Source organism: Aethalodelphis obliquidens, unplaced genomic scaffold (assembly GCF_003676395.1).
Source record: "Aethalodelphis obliquidens isolate GAN/ISIS:26980383/991018 unplaced genomic scaffold, ASM367639v1 scaffold3, whole genome shotgun sequence".
In the NCBI taxonomy this organism is placed as follows: Eukaryota; Metazoa; Chordata; class Mammalia; order Artiodactyla; family Delphinidae; genus Aethalodelphis; species Aethalodelphis obliquidens.
This window is the reverse complement of record NW_020837947.1, coordinates 21,956,798-21,980,342: the sequence shown is the minus strand read 5'-3', so window position 1 is coordinate 21,980,342 and position 23,545 is coordinate 21,956,798. Positions and strand designations below refer to the sequence as shown.

The following is a 23,545-nucleotide window of genomic DNA, read 5'->3' as shown; positions in this document are numbered from 1 at the left end:
AGCACAGCGTAAGAACACATTTTTTTAATGGAAAAGTCAAGATCTTGGTTTATTGCTTGCTTGGAAATGTGAATGGAGAGCAAGGTTCTAATTGTAGTTATGCCACTGAGTAACTCTGTGGCCTTGGAGGCTTTGTGCCCTCCTTTTCTTTCCCTCTACCTCTCCCCTCTCTTCTTCCTCCTCCTTCTAAATTATAAAATGAAACAGTGGACTATATGCTCTCTAATTCTGTTCCAATTAGAGTTCTATAATTCTGTGAGCATTTAACCAATGAATACCAAATTTTTAAAAAACTTGATCACTGGAACTTGACTAGTTGAAATGAATGTGAAAGTGGAATCTGAGTCAGATCCCACGCCTAGAAGGTTTGCCATTTAGAAAACACTTCTTTGGTGCAGTTCACCTCTTAAGAGGCCCAGAGTTCCGGCGTTTGGTGACTCAGCTTGTCATGAGCCTGATGCTATAAGGACCTGTGTGCAAAGAGGGAATAAATTGAAGTGGAAGGCACGCAGGCAGTAGGAGTTTTGGAGAGATTGTAGCAAGTGGTAGAGACAGAGCACAACTGAGTGGAAAAAAATTCTCCAGAGGCAAGAGAAAATTGTTGAAAGGAAAAACATTAGGAGACTCAGTTTATCTCAGGGTTTATTCCAAAAATCAACTTCCAGAGGAGACCCATTTCTACAATGCTTTCCCAATCCATATTTATGCTGTAGTACAGTGATCATTATTCAGAATGAGAAGTTATAATGTCCTGAATAATCAAGGAAAAATTGAATGATTTTTATTGGTCCACAGCATACAATGTATTCTTTTAAAAAGAACTTTAGGAGTAACGATCCCTATCATTAACTTGAAAATATTTATTATAAAACTCCCAATTTTTGAGCATTCTTATTAAAGCTTTACCATCTAAATAAAGCACAAAGAAGTTTTCAGTTAACTGACCATTTCAGTTGTTCTTTAGCAAGATCAAAATTAGTGAGCCACAGACCTGGTGGTAGTATAGTTTCCATTTTTCTTCTGAGTTTTTTTATTTTTTTAAGTTTACTAACCTTATAAGCATTTAAAAAAATTATCAAAATTCCTTAACAAAGCTGATAACATAGTAGAAAAATGAATGAAATCAGTTTCACTCATGCTCATCTGGCATAAATTGTCATCTCCCCACAGTAAATATATATTTAGCTATTTAGAAGAGGAAAAAATATTGGAAAAGATGCAATTTTATTTATTTAAATAAGTGAAATTTCTGCTGAAAATACAGATGAAATTCTGCCTCTGATTTACTCACATACTCTATGTACCCCAACATGGCTCCCAGATACATGCGAATGGATTCTTTATATTAAACTGGTTAACAATATACATACTTGTCTATAAATATATTCTCTGTATTTTCTGCAAAATTAGATATGTGTTTTTGACAACTATATAAAATTAATCTCTTGCTTTTCCTGTATATATTTTTTTATAAATTTATTTATTTTACTTTTGGCTGCTTTGGATCTTTGTTGCTGAACGCGGGCTTTTCTCTAGTTGCAGCAAGCGGGGGCTACTCTTCATTGCAGTGGCTTCTCTTGTTGTGGAGCACGGGCTCTAGGTGCGTGGGCTTCAGTAGTTGTGGTGCATGAGCTCAGTAGTTGTGGCTCACGTGCTCTAGAGCGCAGGCTCCATAGTTGTGGCGCATGGGCTTAGTTGCTCCGCGGCACGTGGGATCTTCCCAGACCAGGGCTCGAACCTGTGTCCCCTGCATTGGCAGGAGGATTCTTAACCACTGCGCCACCAGGGAAGCCCTCCTATATTTTTATTTAGTAATTTTAATGATACCTGGATAAGTGTCTGTGTATTCTTCATAGTCATGTATCCTTTAACTAGAACTTACATGGTTGTTTGAAGAGAGTACTTGAAAGTAAGAAAATAACACAGTATCTTTCAAAAATTCAATATCTGGAACTAGTGAACCATCTTTAAGCAAATAAATATTAAATCCTATTTTTAATAACATTCTGAAAACATTATATTTATCACTTTTAATAAGAACGAGGAGGGGCACCAGTGTCTTTGAACAAGATCTTTATTTACTGTTTATTTTAAACTATTATTTTTCCCTAATGATCTCATTTAGTGAAATTGTTCTATGAAAGATAAAAAAATAAAGTTTTTAGAAATAAGTATTTTATATATTTTAGTTTATTAAAAAATCTATAAAGTATAAGATTATGGATTTCAAATTTTGAATAATATAAAATTAGTATTAATATTTTAAATGCCATTGAAGAAGAGAGCAAGAGTAATTTGGTTTGGAAAAATACATTTAGCTCCCAAGCATCATAATATTTAATCATCCATAACTTTTAGATTGACCAGATCCAGAGACATGAAAATTTGCAGTTTACTTATTTATTTTAATAAGGCACAAAAAGTCAAGACTTTTTGTGTGAATTATCTGGCAAAAGAAAACAAAATTCAAAGTGGGGAAGTTCTTAATTTACTTTCTCCTGGACTGAAACATTAAAATTTATAATACCATTAAAATTTATAATACCCCATAGTTATTTTATATGGTACACTTCAGTAATACTTAAAATTTACAGCACCGAATTCCTGTTTCTACAGTTTATCTAAATACTAAATGAAATGTATGAAAGATATCTCTGTTGAACAATAGCTACATTTCCTACTGGATTTTTCTTTTTTTTTTTTTGGTTGGAAGACTTGAAAGGGCATTCATAGGGAAGTCAGAAAGATCTAGCTTACATGTTGACACGTGATTTATTATTCTGGATTTATTACTCTGTGAAAAGGGGGAAAAAAAGCCTTTTCTAGATGGTGTTTGATTGTTTTGTTTCCAACGTATTAGTGATAAGAAAAATATTACATGAGCTCAAGTAAAAGAAATACATACTTGAGAAAAAACTGTCATAACAATGTATGATCAGTATACTGTAAATGTTTTTCTTTATACTATAACTTTGTAGTAAAAGAGTATTTGAAATGCTTTATTAATATAATCTGAATGTTTTATGTGAGTTTGAGCACATCACACAGAGCTATCCTAGGTCATGGCTACAGTACATACAAAATATCCAATCTTCTTTTTTTTTTTTGCCGAGCCCTGCGGCTTGAGGGATCTTAGTTCCGCAACCAGGGATTGAACCCGGGCCCACGGCAGTGAAAGCGCTGAGTCCTAACCACTGGACCACTAGGGAATTCCTCCAAGATATCCAATCTTAAAGATATGATATGATTTATCCTTTGGATGTGTGTAGAATTGACTTGGCATTTAGTTATAGACATATTTTAAAGAAAATAGTGTGGAAGAATATTTAAAGGATTCTCACAGGAAGGAAATTTCCGAAGCTAGACAGTCTAGTAACTTTTACAATTAACTAGTTAAAAGATGTTTTCTTTAGACAATTGATACTATGAGGTACTGCCTCCTCCAGAAACTTTTGTTAAAGTAGCTGGGTGCCTTAAAACTATAAATAAAAAGCTTCTGCTTCCATTCTATTTTAGGCAATAATTGGTAGATAAGACTTAATGGAAAGGAGACATACAGGACACACACACACTACTTTTAACATATCTAACATTGTGATTGATATTCAGTATGAGTCTAGAATTATAGTTATCAAGTTGTCTTTGCAATAAAATAGACTGATGACTACAGGATATTTGAAGATCTCTTTAGATGATGGGGATATTAGGGAATGAACTGATTCTCCTCCCACTTCAAATAATTCCAGGGACCCGAGGTTAGAACAAGGCAGAAAGAAGGAATGGGAACGTAAGAGAACTGAGAGTCAAACCAGCCCCAATAAAGATCAGAATTATGAATCATTCAATAATCGGATTGTAAAATACAGTCGATTATAAAAGTCAAAGGAGACTTGAGAAATATTCATTTTGCAGTAAAAGCTTTGCATGACTGAAAAATTTCCTGCCGAGTGGCATAGGAGAGAAATAGGTGCTACAGATTTGTTGATGCATTGCGAGTTTTTGATATAAAAATGCAGTTGCCTTTAATCTTTCTTTAGTTTTCAGTTAGGAACTACACCAGGGGAAAATGTATGTAACTTGAAAGAATATCTTGGTATCCTTGGCAGTCATGATGAAGGCTGTTCTACTTATACTTGTTGGCTGTTATCTATAAAGATTGTAGACACAATGAAAATACTGAACAAAATTTTGGTTTGTAAATATAAAACACTATATTAAACCTCTTGCTTTTTTGGTTAGAAATCTTTTTCGTATCATGATCAACTGTGTTTGAATTCAAAATAGTCTTTCTGGTTTGCATGTCAGTTAAGTACATGATTTTTCACTGAGTTTTTCTGACACACAAAAGGGAAGGAAATAAAATATAAATATTGGAACCCCCCCTCCCAGCATGTTCCGAATATACCCTTTAAGATGGTATATTTTGTGTTGAAACATAAATTTATGATCAGATAATTTCATCAACTAAAAATGCGTTTTTCCTGATGGCAACATGGTTAATAGTCTGGGGCTAAAACAACAAACTGAAAAGGGAAGTTTAATTATTACATGGTCAAAGTGACTGTTTCAGTAATCAAACTTGTAACTACTAGGCAGACTTTAATTTGCAGCAAAATTGGCTTAAGATCTTAATCCATTAAATTTGTTGGTTGCTGTTATGTCTTAGATTTGTGTTGAGGAGACAAAGAATATAAAGGTTTCTTATGTTGGTAATCTCACTGTAGGTTCTGTGGGGAAAATCCCCATAGTGTCTGGAGGGCTGGGTCAAGATAGCCGGCTGCTTGTAGGAAGGATGCTAAAACTGTTTCCCAGGTGACCTCACTGAAGGTCTTCTTGGTGAATTAGTCTAACCCTCAGTCTTGGAGGCTCAGAAGTTTGATTTTGAGCCCACTGTGAAAGTAAATCGATCTCTTAATGGTAGGTTCATCCAAGTTAATACTTGTCTGTTTGCTCCTTTGTTCATTCATTCATTCATTTTCAGGACCAGCACCAGGAATTAGACTAGGTTTTGGAGATACAGTGGTAAATAAGTCCCTGTGCTCATGGACCTAACAGTATGAGAGGGAAGAAAAATATTAAAACAAGTAACTGAAAGTTTCCTTATAAGTAAAAGGATGTACAGAAATCTGAGTCAGAACTGATGATATTCAGCTGGCCAGCATCTCCTCTAACTTGTTGGGGCCCAAGTCCTAATTGTTACAGGTTGTTAAATGTTTTTAAAATTACCCCTATTCACATCGCTGTCATGGGGATATCTCTTTACTTGAGAAACCAAATTTTAATGAACAAATTTGTTGATATATGATGAGTAATATCTATCAGAGGAGCTGGAAGAATAGATGGTACACCTATATAAGAAGCCAAATAGTGGTCTGAGCATGAATTAAAAGATTGTGATGAATCCAGTTTTTAACCCTATCAATCCAAATGAGCCTTGTGTATCCATTTCACAAGGACTCTGGGCCATTTTCTAGGACTTTCTTGCTGGCCTAGTACAGTACATAGATAGGTATTCCCATTGAGCTCTTCTTAGATTTTCCTTTTACCATATTTATTTTATTTCTCTGCATTCATTTTGATAATAGTCAAGTCTTCCTCTTCTCAGGAAGATTCTCTTTTTCTAAGATGAATATGTCTGTTGGTATCAATGCAAAAGAGTGAAAATTTAATGTTTTAAAGAACAATCTGATTTCTAAATTCCTAGGGAACTCTTCATCATAGCTTCCAAATACTGACAAGAGTTTTTATTTGAATAAGGTAGCTAAATATACTCCTGGATTCCTATGTTAGTTTTTTATATTTTGGACCAAACTACCATGTTTTTCCTGGCCAGCAGATTTAAAATCTAAACATAAAGGTTTATTTTTCATAAATATGTTTTGAATTTGACCTTCACAGGGAACATTTTAAGTGTCATAATCAATGAGGTTTCAGGTACCTCTTTACAGAGAACTACTGTGATTATGTTTTTGTGGTTGGATTTTTCTGAACCCATTAGCTACATGGTAATAGAGTGGTGGAATTCAGGTTTTGAGAATCATCACACCACTCGCTTACCAGAAATTCAATAAAAAACAAACATGAGTGATAGGTTTATGTTCTAGTACAGTATGTTTTTAAAATGGTGTTTGTTAAGCCCTCTAGAAGATACATCAAAAGGAATATGAAAATCCGTCTTTGATCAACTGAGCCGTCTTACAATTGGACTCTGCATCAAATGTTAAAAGATCAAAAGAAAGAGGCAAATTTAGACATAAGTTAAGAAAGGTCATTTTTCCAGCAGGAACATTGTGTATCTTTGGATTGGTAAAAATAGGGTAATGGAAAATATCATTTTCTAATTTTCTCTTCTGTTCATTCCTAACATCATTTGAAAGCATCTGCTACTTCAGCGTGAATGCAAAGTGTACTTCAGTGACTAAATAACTTCCTTTCTTTGTTTCAAAAAAGTTCATGGGTCATGAGCAAAGCGATATTTGAACATAAAGTTTTCTTCTGAGATATTTAGACTTCAGAAAAAGAAGAACTAGTTTCCTAAAAATTACTTTAAATCTTAATGGTATCAATAGTATAGGAAGTTTCATTGATCAAGAGCATACTTTGATTAGTATTCCGCAATGAATTATTTAATCAATTGTCAATTGGTTAGATTAATCTGGAAATTTCTGCATTCCAAGTATGTTAAGAAAAAAAATCATGATCTTTAAATGAGTCATCTTGGTCTGTGAATTGATTGAGATTTGATGAAAATATAACTATTGACGTGTTTTCAATACAGGTAATTTTATTCTTGGCCTTGTAGAAATACCAGGGACTAAAGAGAGAACTAAAATGAGGGAACCTAAATGTTATGTCAAAATTATAATGCCATCACATTTTAAACCATTAAAGCTGAGATATTAAAGTGACCCAACATTCCTAGGTAATGACTGGAACCAGACGTAACATCTTTTAATTCTCACTTCAGTATTTTTTCTACTGGATCACTGCAGTTTCCATGGAGATTTAGTTACTGAGCATCTTCAGTGCCTACTGTTCCATTCAAGCATGAGACAATGAAGTGACCAGATGTTGCAGGTTGAGTTCTTTCTGCAACTCAGAAGGAACTGAAATGGGGATTAGATGTAGGAGGTGTATCAGGGAGTGGTCTCCTAGGGCAGAGAGAGAAGTTGGGCTTCGACATAGTCACAGAAATGGCCCCAGCAGATACTACAGGCAGCTCTGGAGCTGGGATACCCTTCTGAGTTCTCAGATTGGGGCAAGGGGGCTGGCCCTTGTGCCCCTACTGTGGTCAGTCACTGGATCAGGGCTACTCTGGGAAGCAAACGTGACTTTGGGTGCAGTGTCTCTTCAGGTGACGGCAGTCTTCTGAGGGAGACTCACCTGTGAGCTGTCAGTGGCAAGCAGCCTCAGCAGCTGAGAGAATGAGTACAATCCTGAAGGGGGGATCTGGTCAGTGTTGGGCAGCATCCGTTACATCACCAGTAATCGAATGACTACGCTGTGTCAGCTGTTTTGTAAGGCACTTTATATGGGGCTTCACTAATTCATGCAGTAACCTCCAAAAGGAGGTGATGTCTTCTCTTTCCTAAGAAGGAACAGAGGTTTAAAGAGGTTGAATGACTTGCCGAAGATCACATACAAATGGCAAGTGTCCCTGACTCCAAAGTTCATGTTCTTTTCATGTTACTGCTCCTTACAGTGAGAAAGATGGTAGAGCGGATTATCTAAACTCTGAGATTCCTTAACATCCTTTGATTCTGGAGAAAATTTGAAGATTATTATTAATTGTTATTGTTAATACTGTGGGCACCCTTATGGCCACCACTAGAAATAGACTTAGCATATAATGTTGATTACTAACCCAAATTAGATGTGACCCCTGACTTTCAGAAATGTACGGACTAGATTATACAAGCAAAGTGATGCATTAAGATGGTATACCAGAAACCTTAGTTTTCCATTCAATAAAACGGTGATATATTATGCAAGGTTGTTATGAGAATTTAACTTAAATATGGAAAGATAATTGTACATGACTTGAGACATCTTAGGCAGGCTAAAGTTTATTTTCTGGTTTAAATACAGCACAGGCATGCACATATTAGAGAATATTTGCATTTACCATAGTTGGGAAACAGAAACAATTCTCATTTTGATTTTAATTTATAATTTTCTCTCTGGCAAGTCAGTGGCATCTCTGGGCCTTAGCTTCCACATCTGTAAAATGAGGGGCATGAGGTGGGTGACCTAGATTTCTGCAAGCAGTGATATCCTGCTAAATGTTATCGATAATAGAGATCCAGGTGATTCAAAATGAAAACATGTATGACGTCAATAACTGGTCTTACATACAGTGACCCTCCTACTTTGGGAAATTCATGACCCCTGTGCTATGGCTTCATGTTTTTCCCGAAGTAAATCATTTTCCTCTTTAATACTTAGAACGTATGCCTTAAACATAGTATGTGCTGAGTAAGTATAGATTGATTAGAGTGAAGCAAACATATTTTATGAAATCAAATATAATCTCAGCCTAGAATGGAATTCTAGTTTAACTTTATCATAACCAGGAAAGAATAAACAAGTTGATGTTTTTCTATCATATAAGAATCCTGATTATTTAAAATAATATATCTTGTGTTACATATATAATACATATATTTAAAATATACGTAAAGGCATATATGTTAGTGTTGTATATATATTTTGAAGTACACACATGCGTGTGTGTTCTTTTCTCAATTTCTGGGTATTTGAGTTGTGAATCTTTGCCATGTCTAACACTGGGCACTGGGTATTTTGCAGTGAATTAAGTAGCCATGATGCCTGACGTCATGGAAATTGTCTGCATCTATATCATATATGCACCCAGAAGGCATACATATTATGTGTGTGCATGTAGAACTTTGTCCTTTTTTATTCTTTACTTTTTTGTTTAGCCTGGCTCATCTTATGAATTTGTGGTATTTAATCAATAAAAAAAAATCTGACAAAGAAAAAGCAAGCAAATAAAATTAGATGAACGTGCCAAGAAAAATAGTCTTGAACTTCAGAATGTGTACCACAAGATTTTCAGATCTCCACCCCCCCACAAAAAAACCCTGAAGAAACAAGAAACCCAAGCCTTTCTCTATGTGGGATGAAGGAAATTTGTACCTTCGTGTACTGGCATTAAACAGTGTCACGGAATGAAATGAAGATAAGTCGGTCATCTTAGAGATATCCATTTGTTTTTTTTTTTTCTCTCTACTTACATTTTTATTGGATATAACCCAAAGAGTCAAAGAGGAAGCAGACAGCAAAGGGCTCCCACCCAAGCTATGTTCAAAATCTATTTTATTTTACTTCTCTGTATTCCTTACCCCAGTTACCAAAGGAGGTCAAGAGGAAAATGTGATAGTTTAATCTGCCATAATGCTATTCCAGTTATATCTAACAAGATGCCACTCATCTTGAGATGATTTAATCACACCTTATTCAAACATTCTTAGTGCAGAATGTTCCCTCCAGCCTTCCCCTAAAATCCTGGATCAAATCAGCTGAGCATTGGCATTATCTTTTCTTTTTTATTTCTTTTTTTCAGTCTGCTAAAGACAGCAAAAGGATCAGCACATTTACATTACTTGGATGTTGTACCAAGTGGGGTACAATTGGGTATACTTTTTTCATTAAAATTTCATTAACATTAAAATTTGCCTTTATTAAAGGTTTTGATAGAAAAGTTACTCCAACATGAAATTTTCTAACTAACGTCCTTATTTTTTATACTTCTGAAAAGACTGTACCCTAGGAGGTAGATGCACATCTTTTTCCATAGCTTCTATATCACTAGAAGCCCTGTAAAAATATCAAACTGTGAATTGAAAGGCTGTACCTAAAAATGATATCATGAAGCAAATTGATAGAACGAAACAGGATATAGTGGAGCCTTTGTCTTTCGCTTCAGCAGCCCCAATCTAATTGTTGAATAATGTGTTTTAGAGGACAGTGGTGTCTTTCATTGAAACGCTGTGCAAAAAGTTCCAGCCAGGCAGTGTGCTATTTCTAGTCAAGTGTATGGAGGGTTTACGTACTGAGAGCAGCTGTACAGATGTTAGCATAGGAGCAACTCCGGAGCCAGTTCAAATGGAAACTTAGATTTGCGTCCAAAAGGTCTTACGTGAACTATAGGTGTTTAATTTTCAGCTCTCCAGTGAGCAAATGTTTAAACATAGTAAACAGAAATGACAAGCTAGGCTATCCTTTAAGGTTTTGCTTTTCTCATCTTCTTCTGTGAAAAGGGTCTTTGTTGTGTTTGAGTTGCTAATGACCAGATATGATCCTGCATTTGTTGCTATACATTAAGTTTTTCATACAGTCACTTTGAACATTTCTCTTTTATGTTTTAGCCGAGAGCTTTGGCCTGCATTTTAAGTTCAGCGTGGTTCATATATTTCTTATTGACTGTTGTTTGTTATGAGACAGAGGAACTTCATCTGCATTGTTCACTTTTGAATCGTGACTTACAGTTTTGTAGAAGAATAATTGTAAAACATCATAAAATAATATCCAGAAAAATGGTGTGTCAGAGAAAAATATTTTTGATAATTTAAGAAAATATTCCTTTCAGGCAAAATCATCTATATGCAAACTATTAATATCGCTTTACAAGCAAATATTAACTTTTATTAAAATTTCAATAAACTTCTTTTGTTTTGGCTCATTTTGCATAGTGAAGCTAGCAGTTCTACTTAGAGCAGTACCATTCTGGCTGGGTGGTCCTTCAGAAAAATGCCTGATGTCTTACTCATCCCCCAAATGGAAAGTTAGCCAATTATATTGGAGAAGAAAATCATTTTGATTTCCTTGAGTAGAGATTTTACTCAGATTATCTTAGCAAATAATTTTCAGAAAAGATCTGTTATCCAGATATCTCCTACTTAATTCATTATTAAAGAATCAAAAAATCTAAAGTTTCTCACCTTTTTTGGATTGAGATTTGATGCCAAAACGGCATATAGCCTTCCCACCATATACCCTTCCCTGGGAAAACGATATATGTGTTTCTAAAGCTTTGTATTTATATTGGAATCCCAAATCGCCATTGTCTGAAATTTCCCTTTCAGTTTTTCTCTAAGATGGACTTCCTTAATGTCATTTCAATAATCCCTGGGGCTCAGTCTGCCTAAGCATCAGTGTTATTTTGATGAAGGGGGGCGGTGACTGAACTATGCATGATACCTGGTACTGAACCAGAATAATATTATACCTATTATTGGAAAATAATAATAATGGGATCGTGAAAGGAATCTGTATGTTAAAATAATATTTCCCTTTCCCTCAGACAACACGGCAAAGCTGAATGGTCGAGAGCATAGAAGCAACTTCCAGACATTTCGAATGATGGCTCAGCTCCCTCAGTAGTGAGTGAGACAGTTATGTGCAGCCTGAGTACTCTGACACCGTCCAGAGACGGAGAGGTTTGCCCCAGTTCAGCCCTCTCAGACACTGACCAACTTCTGTTCTTAGGTTGCACCTCCGACTGGAAACACGCTGCCCTGTTTGCTCTGTAGGCCAACCAGCCCACCCACTTTTGGTGGCTTGGCTTCCTCTCTGGCTTGCCTGCAGGTGTGACCTTATTCCCCCACCTATAACAAGTCACTCTCCCATTTTTCTGAAGTTTAAAAATAAAGCTGGCTGAAAGAAAACAGTAAGCAAGTAGATTTTTATATTCTCCTGGAAACTTATAATTATGCAGCTTGGTGAACTTCATGAACTTCTTCCAGTGTTTTTGCTGCAGACTTGTGATTGATGTGGAAGCTCCCTCAGGGCAGAGGTGAAGCAGTTTAACTGTGGAGAAGTTGATTGAGTTGCCTGGATATGCATAACCGGCCAGAGGCTGTACAGCGTTACACCTACATCGCCTTGTCCCCGACCCAGTGCAATCTGAAATCAGATAAACATTTTGGCAATGGTGTGGCAAACCAAGGTTCAACCTCACTGCTCAATAGGTGCATTAATTTTATGAAAGTAATAGATGATTTTTTTTCTTTTGTAAAGTAAGTTGGTAGGCATCAAGAACACACAAAAGCAGCTATTTTAAGTAGAAAGGAGGTGATTTTTTTCCCTGATGTAACCACACTCTAAATCTTCACAATCTGTCACAGCTTGCTCTGTAATTCTAAGCCAGCAATATTCAAAATAGCACAATAAGTACTGTTAGCAAGATGTGGAAATTTCTTGAGCAGTCGGAATATATCCCAGAAGCCAGGATGTTTGCCGAGCATTAGCTCTACTTGCATTCAACCTGCACTGGCTGATTCATGGCTCCAAAGTGGACAAATAACACAAACAAGCTGAGACTCATGAATACTCAAAAAGACCCTCTTGCCTCATAATATCTTGAGCTGTATGTTGGCATACTCCTTTCCTTGGGGAGCACCAGATATCTTCATGACTCTCCTGGAAGTTTCTTCCTAGTGGCGGGAGCAGTTGAAGCTCTGATGTGTGCGAGGCCCTAAGTTCATCACTCATACTAGGGTTTTAGAACCATAAGAGACATTCTTTCAGCTGTGGAAACCAAGACCTCAATGGCTAGTCACTAGCCAGGGGCAGAACCCACTGTGATCCACTTGCAATATATCCCAAATATTCACACAACCATAGATTATTTCAAGATAAAGGCAATTTAATCCCCTGTCATCTGGCACAAAGTAATCACTCACTAAATGCTAGTTGCTATTACAGTTGTTATTTTTATTTCTCTGCATTTCCAGAGAAGACGGGTTGATGACTTTTATATGTGTTTATATTGCTTATATTCACATTAAAAAATACCTTGAAAGGTATAACTTTAGATCTGGAAAGGATCTTGAGAAAGCTTCTAGTTCAGCTTCATAAGCATATTGTTCTTGCTACAATGATTGTTTTATTGTTCTTGCTACAGTGTTTTTTTCCCACAACAGTAACAATTTTTTTTTTATCAGATAGACCTTGTGATTTAGCTAGAAAGGAGTTGGACTAGAAGAAATCTTTTTAAAGTTCAACTTTAGAGTTTACTGAAAATATCTTGAGATAATCTATTTCTTTCTCTCCCTCTCTCACACACTTCTCTAATATATTTTACTTGAGATCTATGTGCAAAGTCAACATTATATAAATACTTTGAAAAGTAATTAATTCCAGTGATGGATTAACTTAAGGCAGGTAACAGTTGTAAGCAACCTATTTATGTATAAAATAGAAAGTTTTAACGAAAAAACATTTTAAAAATCTATATTATGTAATGTTTACATCAGCTCTTTCTTATTACTAAGATGTTTACATTAAAAAGTATTCTGTAAAGGGGCAAAATTATGCCAGTTGCATCTATAATTTGCTTTGCTCCAACCCTTGACTATTTAAACTGCTTCCATTATGTGTACAAACCTGAGTGTTTTTTGTTTTTTTTATGTCTTCAAATTAAAGGCTCATTTGGAAAATTTGAGCTAAGATATATACACTTACTCAGCTACTACTGTCTTCTTCCCAATATATTCTCCCAACTTATTAGGAGGGCAAGTTTGTAAAAGCAAAACTAGTTGTAGCTATTAATTTCAGGGACTTTACCTGCACCCACATAACAAGGACCTTTTAATCCTACCTCCCTCTGACCACCCTCTGATAAACATATGTAAAGATATTTAAAAGAAAACTGAAAATGAATGGAAGTAGGGGCCCAGAAAATTGAATAAATGAATGAATGAATAAACGAATGAATGAACAAACTGAAATATGGCTAACATGCTCTGCTATTAAATAACAACCACAGTCACAACAGTAAAAATGAATATGATTTGAGCATCTCACTTTGAACCAAGTACAGTCCTAGTACTTTACACGGATATCTCATTAGCTGCATTCATGTGCTTAAGAAGTTAGTCATGCGCTATTTAGCCAGTAATTACATCATTGCCTTCATGGGTATTAGAACTATAATTAGCTTTTATTAGGCTAAGACATTCTCTACTTATGTTGGTAATATTTACCAATACTTTTCTGGTTAATGCTAACATAAACCAGTTTTACCCTGCAATGCTGCCTAGATAGTCCATATGGAAAGATTTTCTGTGACATTCTCAAGTAAAATGAACATTAGGTGAGTGTTTATTTTTTTATAGTTCCCTCAGTTTCTTTTTTAGGGGTAATAATACGTCAAAGTAAGACAGATCTTCGATAAATGCTACATTGGTCACTTTGCTACCTTTTTATCTTACCCATCAACAGTTAGGCTTTGATTCACTGAATCCTTGTAGAATTAATCTTCCTTTACCACTGTAACTGCTTTTTTCTTTCCACAAACAAGCTGCCAGGATGGTTTGCTGTCTTTTGTCTCTCTTCTTGTCATCCGTCAGCCCTTTGGGTTAGGCTGCTGTGATTCTTACAACAGTCTTTGTTCACTGGTAATTTTGTGTTGTTTATGTGTACAAGGGTTAGGTTTTAAAAAATATCTGCTAAATACAAATCTGATTATTTTACTTTCCCCTAATTAAGACCTTTTTATTTTCCCTACTGCTTTTATTACATTTGAAAAAGAAAGTTTTTAGCATTGCTTGCAAAATCCTGTAGAATCTAATCTCTGCCTATCTTGCCATCTTTATCTCATGTTTCTCCCCACTTTGCACACTCTGCTTCAGCTAAACTAAACTCTTAAGTTACTGCTCTCTCTCACCCACAAGCCTTTGCAACCTGCTGACCCTACTGCACAGAACCCTCTCTTCTTTTTCTCCTCTGCTTCCCTTCTTCACTGGCCCACTTCTCTGCTGCATTTTCAGATCTCAGTTTCTTTCTCATCTGTTAGGAATGGCTCTGTTTCTACGAAATCTAAACATTGGTTATGGCACTCATCTACCTGCTCTATTAGAGCAATTTTCACATTGTATTATCACAATCTACTTATTTATCTGTATTTGTAGTAATCTCTACATTCCATAACATCGGGGATTATATCTTGCCCACAACTGTATTCCCAGTGCCCAGCACAGTGCCAGGCACATAAATGCTTTATACGTATTTACTGAGTGAATGGTTATGGGGGGATGGTGAGAGATGAGTTAGAAAGGGTGAACAGGACAAATATGGAGCGCTATCTGTGTCATTCAAAGAAGCTTGTCTTGTTAGATTTCAGAGAAGATTTCCAGTTAGAGAAAACATTTTATATTTTTAGTTTTTTTTTTCAATTCTTCTTTCTCATTTTGTTTTTATTTGTGTTTAAATTAGAAACAGTGAAAGAATGCTAGCTACAGGGTGTAATATTTTTTTTATTTTATTTTTTAATTAGTTATCTATTTTATACATATGAGTGTATATATATCAATTCCAATCTCCCAATTCATGCCACTCCCCACTCCGCTTTCCCCCCTTGGTGTCCATACGTTTGTTCTCTACGTTTGTGTCTCTATTTCTGCCTTGCAAACCGGTTCACCTGTACCATTTTTCTAGATCCCACATATATGCGTTAACATACATTTGTTTTTCTCTTTCTGACTTACTTCACTCTGTATGACAGTCTCTAGTTCCATCCACATCTCTACAAATGACCCAATTTCGTTCTTTTTTATGGCTGAGTAATATTCCATTGTATATATATATCACATCTTTATCCATTCATCTGTCAATGGACATTTAGGTTGCTTCCATGACCTGGCTATCGTAAATAGTGCTGCAGTGAACACTGGGGTGCATGTGTCTTTTTGAATTATGGTTTTCTCTGAGAAAACATTTTTGTACTTGCATTTGCATTTTCACAGATATTTCTTGTAGTGATGGGGAGGATGAATTGGAGGTGACAAGACTATTGACAAAAAGACTAGTTACTGAGCTTTTCTCCAGGAGAGAAAAGACAAGAAACTTAAACTAAGTAGCCATGGGACTGAGAGAAGGGGATAAATGAAAAACCATGAATAAAATCATATATGGTCATGGCCCTTGACAAACTATTTTAAGGGGCATGGAAGAAGGAAGAGAGAAGGGATATTCAGAGTCCTAGCTTGGATGATTTTCTTACAACTAACACTTATAACACGGATAAGTGGTTTGAGGAAAGATGTTTGGATTGAGGGATCTATGAGATATCCAAGTGGAGATGTTGAGTAGACATTCTCGAATGTGGGTGTGGTGTGCACTAGACCATGTATGTCATCAGCATTTGGACATAATGGAGGCCTATGTTTAGATGAGATCACCCAGAGAGAATGAACGTGGGGGAGAAGAGCTGAAGAGAGAGGAGAGCCCCATAAAGGAGTGGCTTGGGGCACACTTGGTTTTAAGGATCAGAAATCCATAATGCAGGATCAACAGAAGTGGCACGGTAGGTGTAAGAGTTCTTGTCGTAGAATCCAAGGAGAAGCCACAAAGAACAGCTCCTCCGTTGATGACTGGACATGGCATGTCTAGAATTAAAGTCTCTGCTCTTCAAAGTTCTGGTTTTCTCTCATCTCTCTGTTCTTACATTTTTTTCTCTTTCTCTTTTCTCTGCCCATCAGTGTCTTTGTTTGCAAGTGGCCAAGGAAGCTGCTACTTTGAGTTTATATAACTTTGTCATTCTATTGTTCATCGTTTTCTGAATAAATTATCTGTGCCTCTAACTTCAAAGAGAGAGAATCTGACTGAGTAGCCAAGCCCATGATTTGGTTCCCTTCAGGTCAGGGGTCCTCCCCTGGGGTCATGGGACAAATACAACTACCAGAGATGTAGGAGAGGCAGATCTTCCTGGGAACAGGTGCATACGTGGAGATTGTGAATAGCTTCTGGCAGTATGTTGTTACTTACAGGAGTGCTTTTCAGATTTTAATGTGCTTGCAAATCACCAGAAAATCTTGTTAAAATACAGATTTTGTTTAGAAGGTCTGGGTGATTCCACTTGTCTAACAAGCTCCCAGCTGATGCTGATGCTACTGGTCTTAGGCCCATACTTTGAATTGCAAGGATTTTAAGGGCCAGTAGAGCAGAGGTAAGCTCAGAGAGGGCGGAGAGCAAGGAGACAGTAGGAACCGAGTGGAAAGACTCAGAATCAGGGAGTGTTCAGAGGCATCAAATGTTACAGAGCATGAGTAAGATCAAATTGGAAGCCTCTTTAGTATAAATAAACTGCATGATTTTGAGAATTCTTTCAACAGTGCTCAGAAGTCTATGCATTAGAGAGCAAGAAGGTCCATGGCTAGATTAATACAGAGTTAGGGGTTTACAGTGCAGGAAAGGAGGGGATAAGAGACTTGAATGTATTAACCAGAAGGTAGATTAAGTGATAGGCCAGGCAGCTGTAGACTGTTTCAAATGGTGCATTGCCTTTAGATTATTATTATTATTATTATTTTAACACCTGGAGAAAAACTCAGCCATTACTTAAGAGAGAATAGTTTCCCATGAGAATGTGTGTGGGTGTGTGTGCAAATGCATGCATGTGTGCTTGTGTGTTTAAGCCTCTTGCAAGGGATATATATCTACATAATAAGCTGACTCTAGAAGGATTTACAGCAGTTCACTTGTTTGGATCTCCCCAAAGTATTAGCTTTTGCAGTTACATATGGAATGTTTTCATGCCAAGGTGGTTATGGAAAGACAGGATTCAAAGTTTAAGCGTTAACAATATTACAGACAGAAATGTGTTTGAGGGTGTGGTGCATATGAATCTCTTTGGAGCTTCAAAACATTGTCAAGCTTAATGGTGCCTCACCAAGAAACCTTCACTTCAACTTTTTGTTAGTTTTCTAGCAAGGCCAGACTTAATTGAACTCATTCGAGTAGAGTGGTACACTTTTGAACCCAGGCCTAAGTCATTGCGGTACCTTCGTATTCATGGTGCTTCCAAAGAACATTTTGAGGTTGAAACATCCCAGAGGGAAATCAGACAATTTTCCGGTTAACCCTGGGGAAGCCAGTGCTCTAGGAGGAGTTTGAGAGCAAACAGATATCCTTCCTTGGCTGCTGAGAGTTCTAGCAGGAGAATGGAATGGACAACGTAACCTTGGTGAAAGAGTGACTTTCCCCTGGACGGCAATGCTCTCTTTGAGTGCAGAGCTTGAAGAGGAGTGGTGAGGGAGTGCGGGGATGCTTGCCAAGTCTGTCACATTAACAGAAACGCAGATGTCACAGCCAGATTGCCTTCAGATTCCTTGCCATCCTGAAAAAATATGCATAGAGTCCTGAAATCACTTAAATTTAAATACTTACTTTGATGAAGTCATTCAGTTCTGTGTATTATCAGTCATTTAACACATGCCAGCATCTAAAGTATTATTTATATTTTACATTTCAATGATGCTATATCTGGCAGCATTTCTCTTGATCTGGAGCAATGGTGTGTGGCTGTCCTGGCTTGGTAGTGATTAAGGCATCAGGCTGATCCTGGAGCTCTCAGTTGCTGCCCTTAGGCTTAATCTTCAGAAACCACCAAGGCTACTAAATATTTTAAACCTTTTTAAGCAACTCATTGATTAGAATTTAATAGATTCACATAGGTAATTCAAACAGTGACTTTGAATAGATGCAAACTGAACAGGCAACTGAAAGGAAATTTTCTGGAGATATTTTTTCCACCGGCCAGATTTTACAGCAAATTTATTAGTGTCAGTTTTACACACATTCAAAATAAAAAAAAAAAAAAAGATTTAAGTGCATTCATTTCTTCACCACATAACACAGTATAGGAAAATCAGTTATTTTGTCTACAGATGTGGGTTGAAAGCCGCTAAAATTGATCTCTTTCTATTTATCTCTTAGGATCTGATACTCCTGTCTTAGATTTTAAAGCACATAGTATTTGATTTATAGAGAAGTACTTACAGCAAAGGTGGAGTAAGAATCCAAATCTCAGATTTAAAAAAAATGAGATAATGGTTCCATTAAATCTAAATGTTCTTTATAAATTGAGATAGCCTTTGGCATAACTGGGAGGTTTTCCATTTCAGATTTGCGTTTCTTTGAAGAGTAAAGTTTTGTGAAAATATGCAGAAGTAAATTATTACTCAACATTGCAAGCATAGGCAAGAACCAAGGGTGGAATTTGGTTTGTTTGTTTAGATTACCGGAAAACTGCTTTTACGAATTATGAGTGTGAATATGTTATTATATCTGTCTTTGAGAACAACTTGAGCCAGATGTTTTGAGTTGGCTCGCTTTTAGAAAATGTTAACTCTGGTTTTACCAAGCCCTCATTCAGTGGCTACTTCAGTAGCCATCTTTTTAAGTAGCCCTGCCTTTAAGAGAAAACAAATTAATTTCTTCATGAACTGGCTCACTGTGTAGGAATCAATTAGCAGTGACATTTGATTGCTCCAAGTGGACAAATCCAAAGCACTACATTTTAGACTCTCTAACATTCTTTACTAAAATATTTCAAAATTAGTTTCTTAAAATACATCAATGTTAGCGTGATTACACTAAGTTTAAACATATGTTTACACTTAATTTCATATGTTTAACTTTGAAATTGCCCATTAAAAAGCATTGTCTCTTAAAACAAGACTTGGGCTCATCACTTTGCTGTGTCTTTTGTTTAATCTTGGCAACTTTTTTCCTCCTCTAGAAAAACACTAGACTTATATTCAAAAGAGCTGGTTTGAACCTTGGTCCTGCTATCAATTAGATATGTAACTTTGGACAAGTTATATAATCTATAATAGTTTTATTCGTGTCATCTGAAGAGGGAGGAGGTACTAATTCCCAGGGTTGTTATGATGCCAAGTGAGATAATCTATGTGAAAGCCCTTTACTGTGATCTATAAATATAATGAACACCATGATACTGTGCCTAGTTTAATTGACATTTCATCCAATTAAGATAATCGCTATTTGGTAGCATTATCTCTAAATGCGGTTTAGCTACTGCAGATGAGAATCACATAGAAGAATGCTTTAAGTGCTTTTTAGGTGATTATTATGGGTGTCTTCTCTTTCTCTTTTCTATCACAATGAGTGCCTAAGGGAAAAAGTGATTCCGTTAAGGTGGGGTGCTACTTTTTCCTCTCTTAAATTATTGATTCACAGATTTTGTTATAGTAATGATTAATAGTAATTAATGATTATAGTAATTATTAATCATTAATAGCCAACATTTAAATAGTGCTAACTCTGTGGCCAGTACAGTTTCCAGGACCTTCCAGTATTAATCTATCTAGTCCTCCCTATGACCATGGGTGGTGGGCACTTTTATTACCACCAGTATAAAGTGGTGAAGATGAGGTACAGAGAAATTAATTTATTCAAGATTACATGGTCAGTGTGATCTGTCAGATTGACTTGTTTGTATACCTTTCATTAGCTCTAGGGAAGAATTTGGCAAAAATAATGTATCATGATAAAGACAACAATGAACGTTAGTTGGGTCTTGGATGTACGGGATAGCATCTCATTTTGGAAAAATGATGCTGCTTGCATGCATGATGGAATGACACAGAGACGGTATCTTATTTTCCTTTCTTTTTTTCTTTTATAATCTCCAGTGCCTTTCACTGGATACATTACTGTTAATCTACTAGGATTAGTTCTCTCTCCTGAGCCCAAGGTATAGTAATAGAAAGCTAAATGGGCCAGAGAGGCAGGCCCCGCTCATCTCAGTCTCTTGCTGTGAGTGAAACCATTGGAAAAAAGAGCCCCGAAACCCCATCCAAAGAGATATCCCAGACCTTATGCGCTCAGCCATTTTTTGGACTTAGACTTTGGTTGACCTAGTTTCATATACTGTACTTAGTCATTCTTTAAGTTAGGTGTGTTTTCTTTCATTTAAGTGACTCATTTATTTGTTCATAAATTTAACAAATTTTATCAAAGGTCTCCCATGTGGCAGGGGTGCTGTGAGTTCCTGAGGGGTAAGATGGTGACTATGACAGTACATACCCTCTGCTTGTTCAGCCTAGAGAATAGTAGGAGAATCCGACAATAAACAAAATAATCTCACACATGGAATTAACCCAGCTGCTCTGAATCATGCTACAAGGAGAGGAGCATCGTGCTCCAGGGATGGATAAGAGAAGGTATTTGGGGCTTCCCTGGTGGCGCAGTGGTTGAGAGTCCGCCTGCTGATGCAGGGGACACGGGTTCATGCCCCGGTCCGGGAAGATCCCACATGCCGTGGAGCGGCTGGGCCCGTGAGCCATGGCCGCTGAGCCTGCGCGTCCGGTGCCTGTGCTCCGCTACGGGAGAGGCCACAGCAGTGAGAGGCCCGCGTACCACAAAAAAAAAAAAAAAAAGAGAAGGCATTTGGCTAACACTTGATGATCATAGATTGTTTTCTCTGTCTATCCTCAGCCCTGTAAAAGATGTTGGAGACTTAGGGAGAAGGAGCCAGAGGGAGGGCAAGTTAGAAAGAATGGTTGGGGAGCAGAATTGGCAAAGCAAACCCCTGCATAACACAAGGTGGCCACAGGGAAAGGAAAAAAGAAAAACCTAACTCTAGCAGCATAACACATCTAAATCCTTGAATATATCACTGCATCATAGAATAATAAGTAATACTTGTACTAACTACCGTTTTCAAGAAAAGTCATTGCATATTCATTCTACTCAACTCAGTAAAAGAGGGAAGAACACAGTAAGTTGAGAGTGAGTTCCATTAATATGTAGAAGTCTTTTACTTTTAGAAAGTGTATGTGTCAGTTTTATGATAGTTTATTTATCCAGAATGTTGGATAAATGACATTGCTGCCTACATTTATACAAATGTTTAAAAACAACATGAATATTAATTTCAAAAGCATCACTAAATAGAAAGACAGTAGACCTTGGTTTCTGGATCCAGCTGGTGACCAGGCCCTGGATAAGTACTACTTGAGAAATAATTGATTGCTTTACTTTTCTTCCTACCTCTTATTATCATCTGTCATTACATTATTGTTTGTTTATCTTTGGGTCCAAAACTGAAGTGTAAGAATCATTCAGACGGAGACTTTGTCTTTCCTGCTCATTGGTATATACTATTTAGAATAGTGCCTGGCGTGTAGCAGGCACTCAATAAATATTCACTGAATGAATGAATAAATAAGATAATCACACAGGTATATAATTACCAACTAAAATAAACAAGCGGGAGAAGTGAGAGTATTTTTCAAAACTATAAGTACTGGGCTTCCCTGGTGGCGCAGTGGTTAAGAATCCGCCTGCCAGTGCAGGGGACACGGGTTCGAGCCCTGGTCCAGGAAGATCCCACATGCCACGGAGCAACTAAGCCCGTGAGCCACAACTACTGAGCCTGCGCTCTAGAGCCCTCGAGCCACAACTACTGAGCCTGCGAGCCACAACTACTGAAGCCTGTGCGCCTGGACCCCGTGCTCCACAACAAGAGAAGCCACCGCAATGAGAAGCCCGCGCACCACAGTGAAGAGTAGCCCCTGCTTGCTGCAACTAGAGAAAGCCCGCATGCAGCAATGAAGACCCAACGCAGCCAAAAATAAAATAAATAAATTCAAAACAAAACAAAACTATAAGTGCTTCACACATACAAGGTGATGCTGTTTATTTGAATTTTAGAAAAAACTACAATCTGCCAGAAGATAACTTGTTGAATTTTTTGTACTGGTAGCTAGCTTTCTCTTTAAACATTGATTTCCTGTTTCTCTTCCATGGTTTGTAATATTGTTCTACATTTATGGTTCTATAAGATCCCCTCCACCCCAGCTCAGTTAGCCTGTAGAGTAGAGATTCTTCATCTGAGTCAGTGTACCTATGTGAAATCCAGTGTTGCCTCCTGAGGCCTCATGTACTCCCTGAAATTGTATGCCAAGGGCAGTGGCCCCTGTACACTTTACTGGAGGGAGGTCCCCTGACTTTTATCAGATTCTCAGCATTTATGAGCCCCCAGTTTAAAAAATCAGTGCTCTAAAATTTTGTATTTTTCTTTTACTTTTTGTTGCTCTCTTGGTTTTTCTTTTTCTTCTTGAGATGGTTTCATTTTCCTTTTAATGTTGATGATTATGTTTTGGTATCTTAAAATGTTTACTGTTTGATTGTCCCCGTTGTGTGGTACTCTTGGGTAATTACACGCCTCTGATCCCAGTCCTTCTCTCTGTCTTTCTTTTGTCTGCCCAGCAGCGTGGGGATGTGCCAACTGCAGGGTTGTCCTCTCCAACCCTTCTGGGACCTTTACTTCTCCGTGCTACCCTAACGACTACCCCAACAGCCAGGCTTGCATGTGGACCCTCCGAGCCCCCGCGGGCTATATCATTCAGATAACGTTTAATGACTTCGACATTGAAGAAGCTCCCAATTGCATTTATGACTCATTATCCCTTGATAATGGAGAGAGCCAGACTAAATTTTGTGGAGCAACTGCCAAAGGCCTATCATTTAACTCAAGTGCGAATGAAATGCATGTGTCCTTTTCAAGTGACTTTAGCATCCAGAAGAAAGGTTTCAATGCCAGCTACATCAGAGGTATGTAAACCAAAGGCAGCGCCAACCTTCTGGTTTCATTTAGCCTGTTCTACAATAAACACGAGGACCAGAAGACGGTTATGCTCTTTTATGTGAATGTGAATGATTAGGATTAGAATTTAAGTGCAAGAATCTGTTAGTGTTCTCTGAACGTTCT

The 23,545-nt window shown here is 37.1% G+C and overlaps 1 protein-coding gene across 5 annotated transcripts in view; it reads left to right on the top strand.

Moving 5' to 3' along the window:
• ADGRG6 (adhesion G protein-coupled receptor G6) overlaps positions 1–23,545 on the top strand; it is a 136,453-nt gene that overhangs the window by 40,929 nt on the left and 71,979 nt on the right. For all 5 annotated transcript variants that reach the window (XM_027084910.1, XM_027084928.1, XM_027084919.1 and 2 more), the window contains exon 3: positions 23,047–23,388. In XM_027084910.1, coding sequence (XP_026940711.1) covers positions 23,047–23,388 — 342 coding nt within the window. The remainder of the gene's footprint in view (positions 1–23,046; positions 23,389–23,545) is intronic.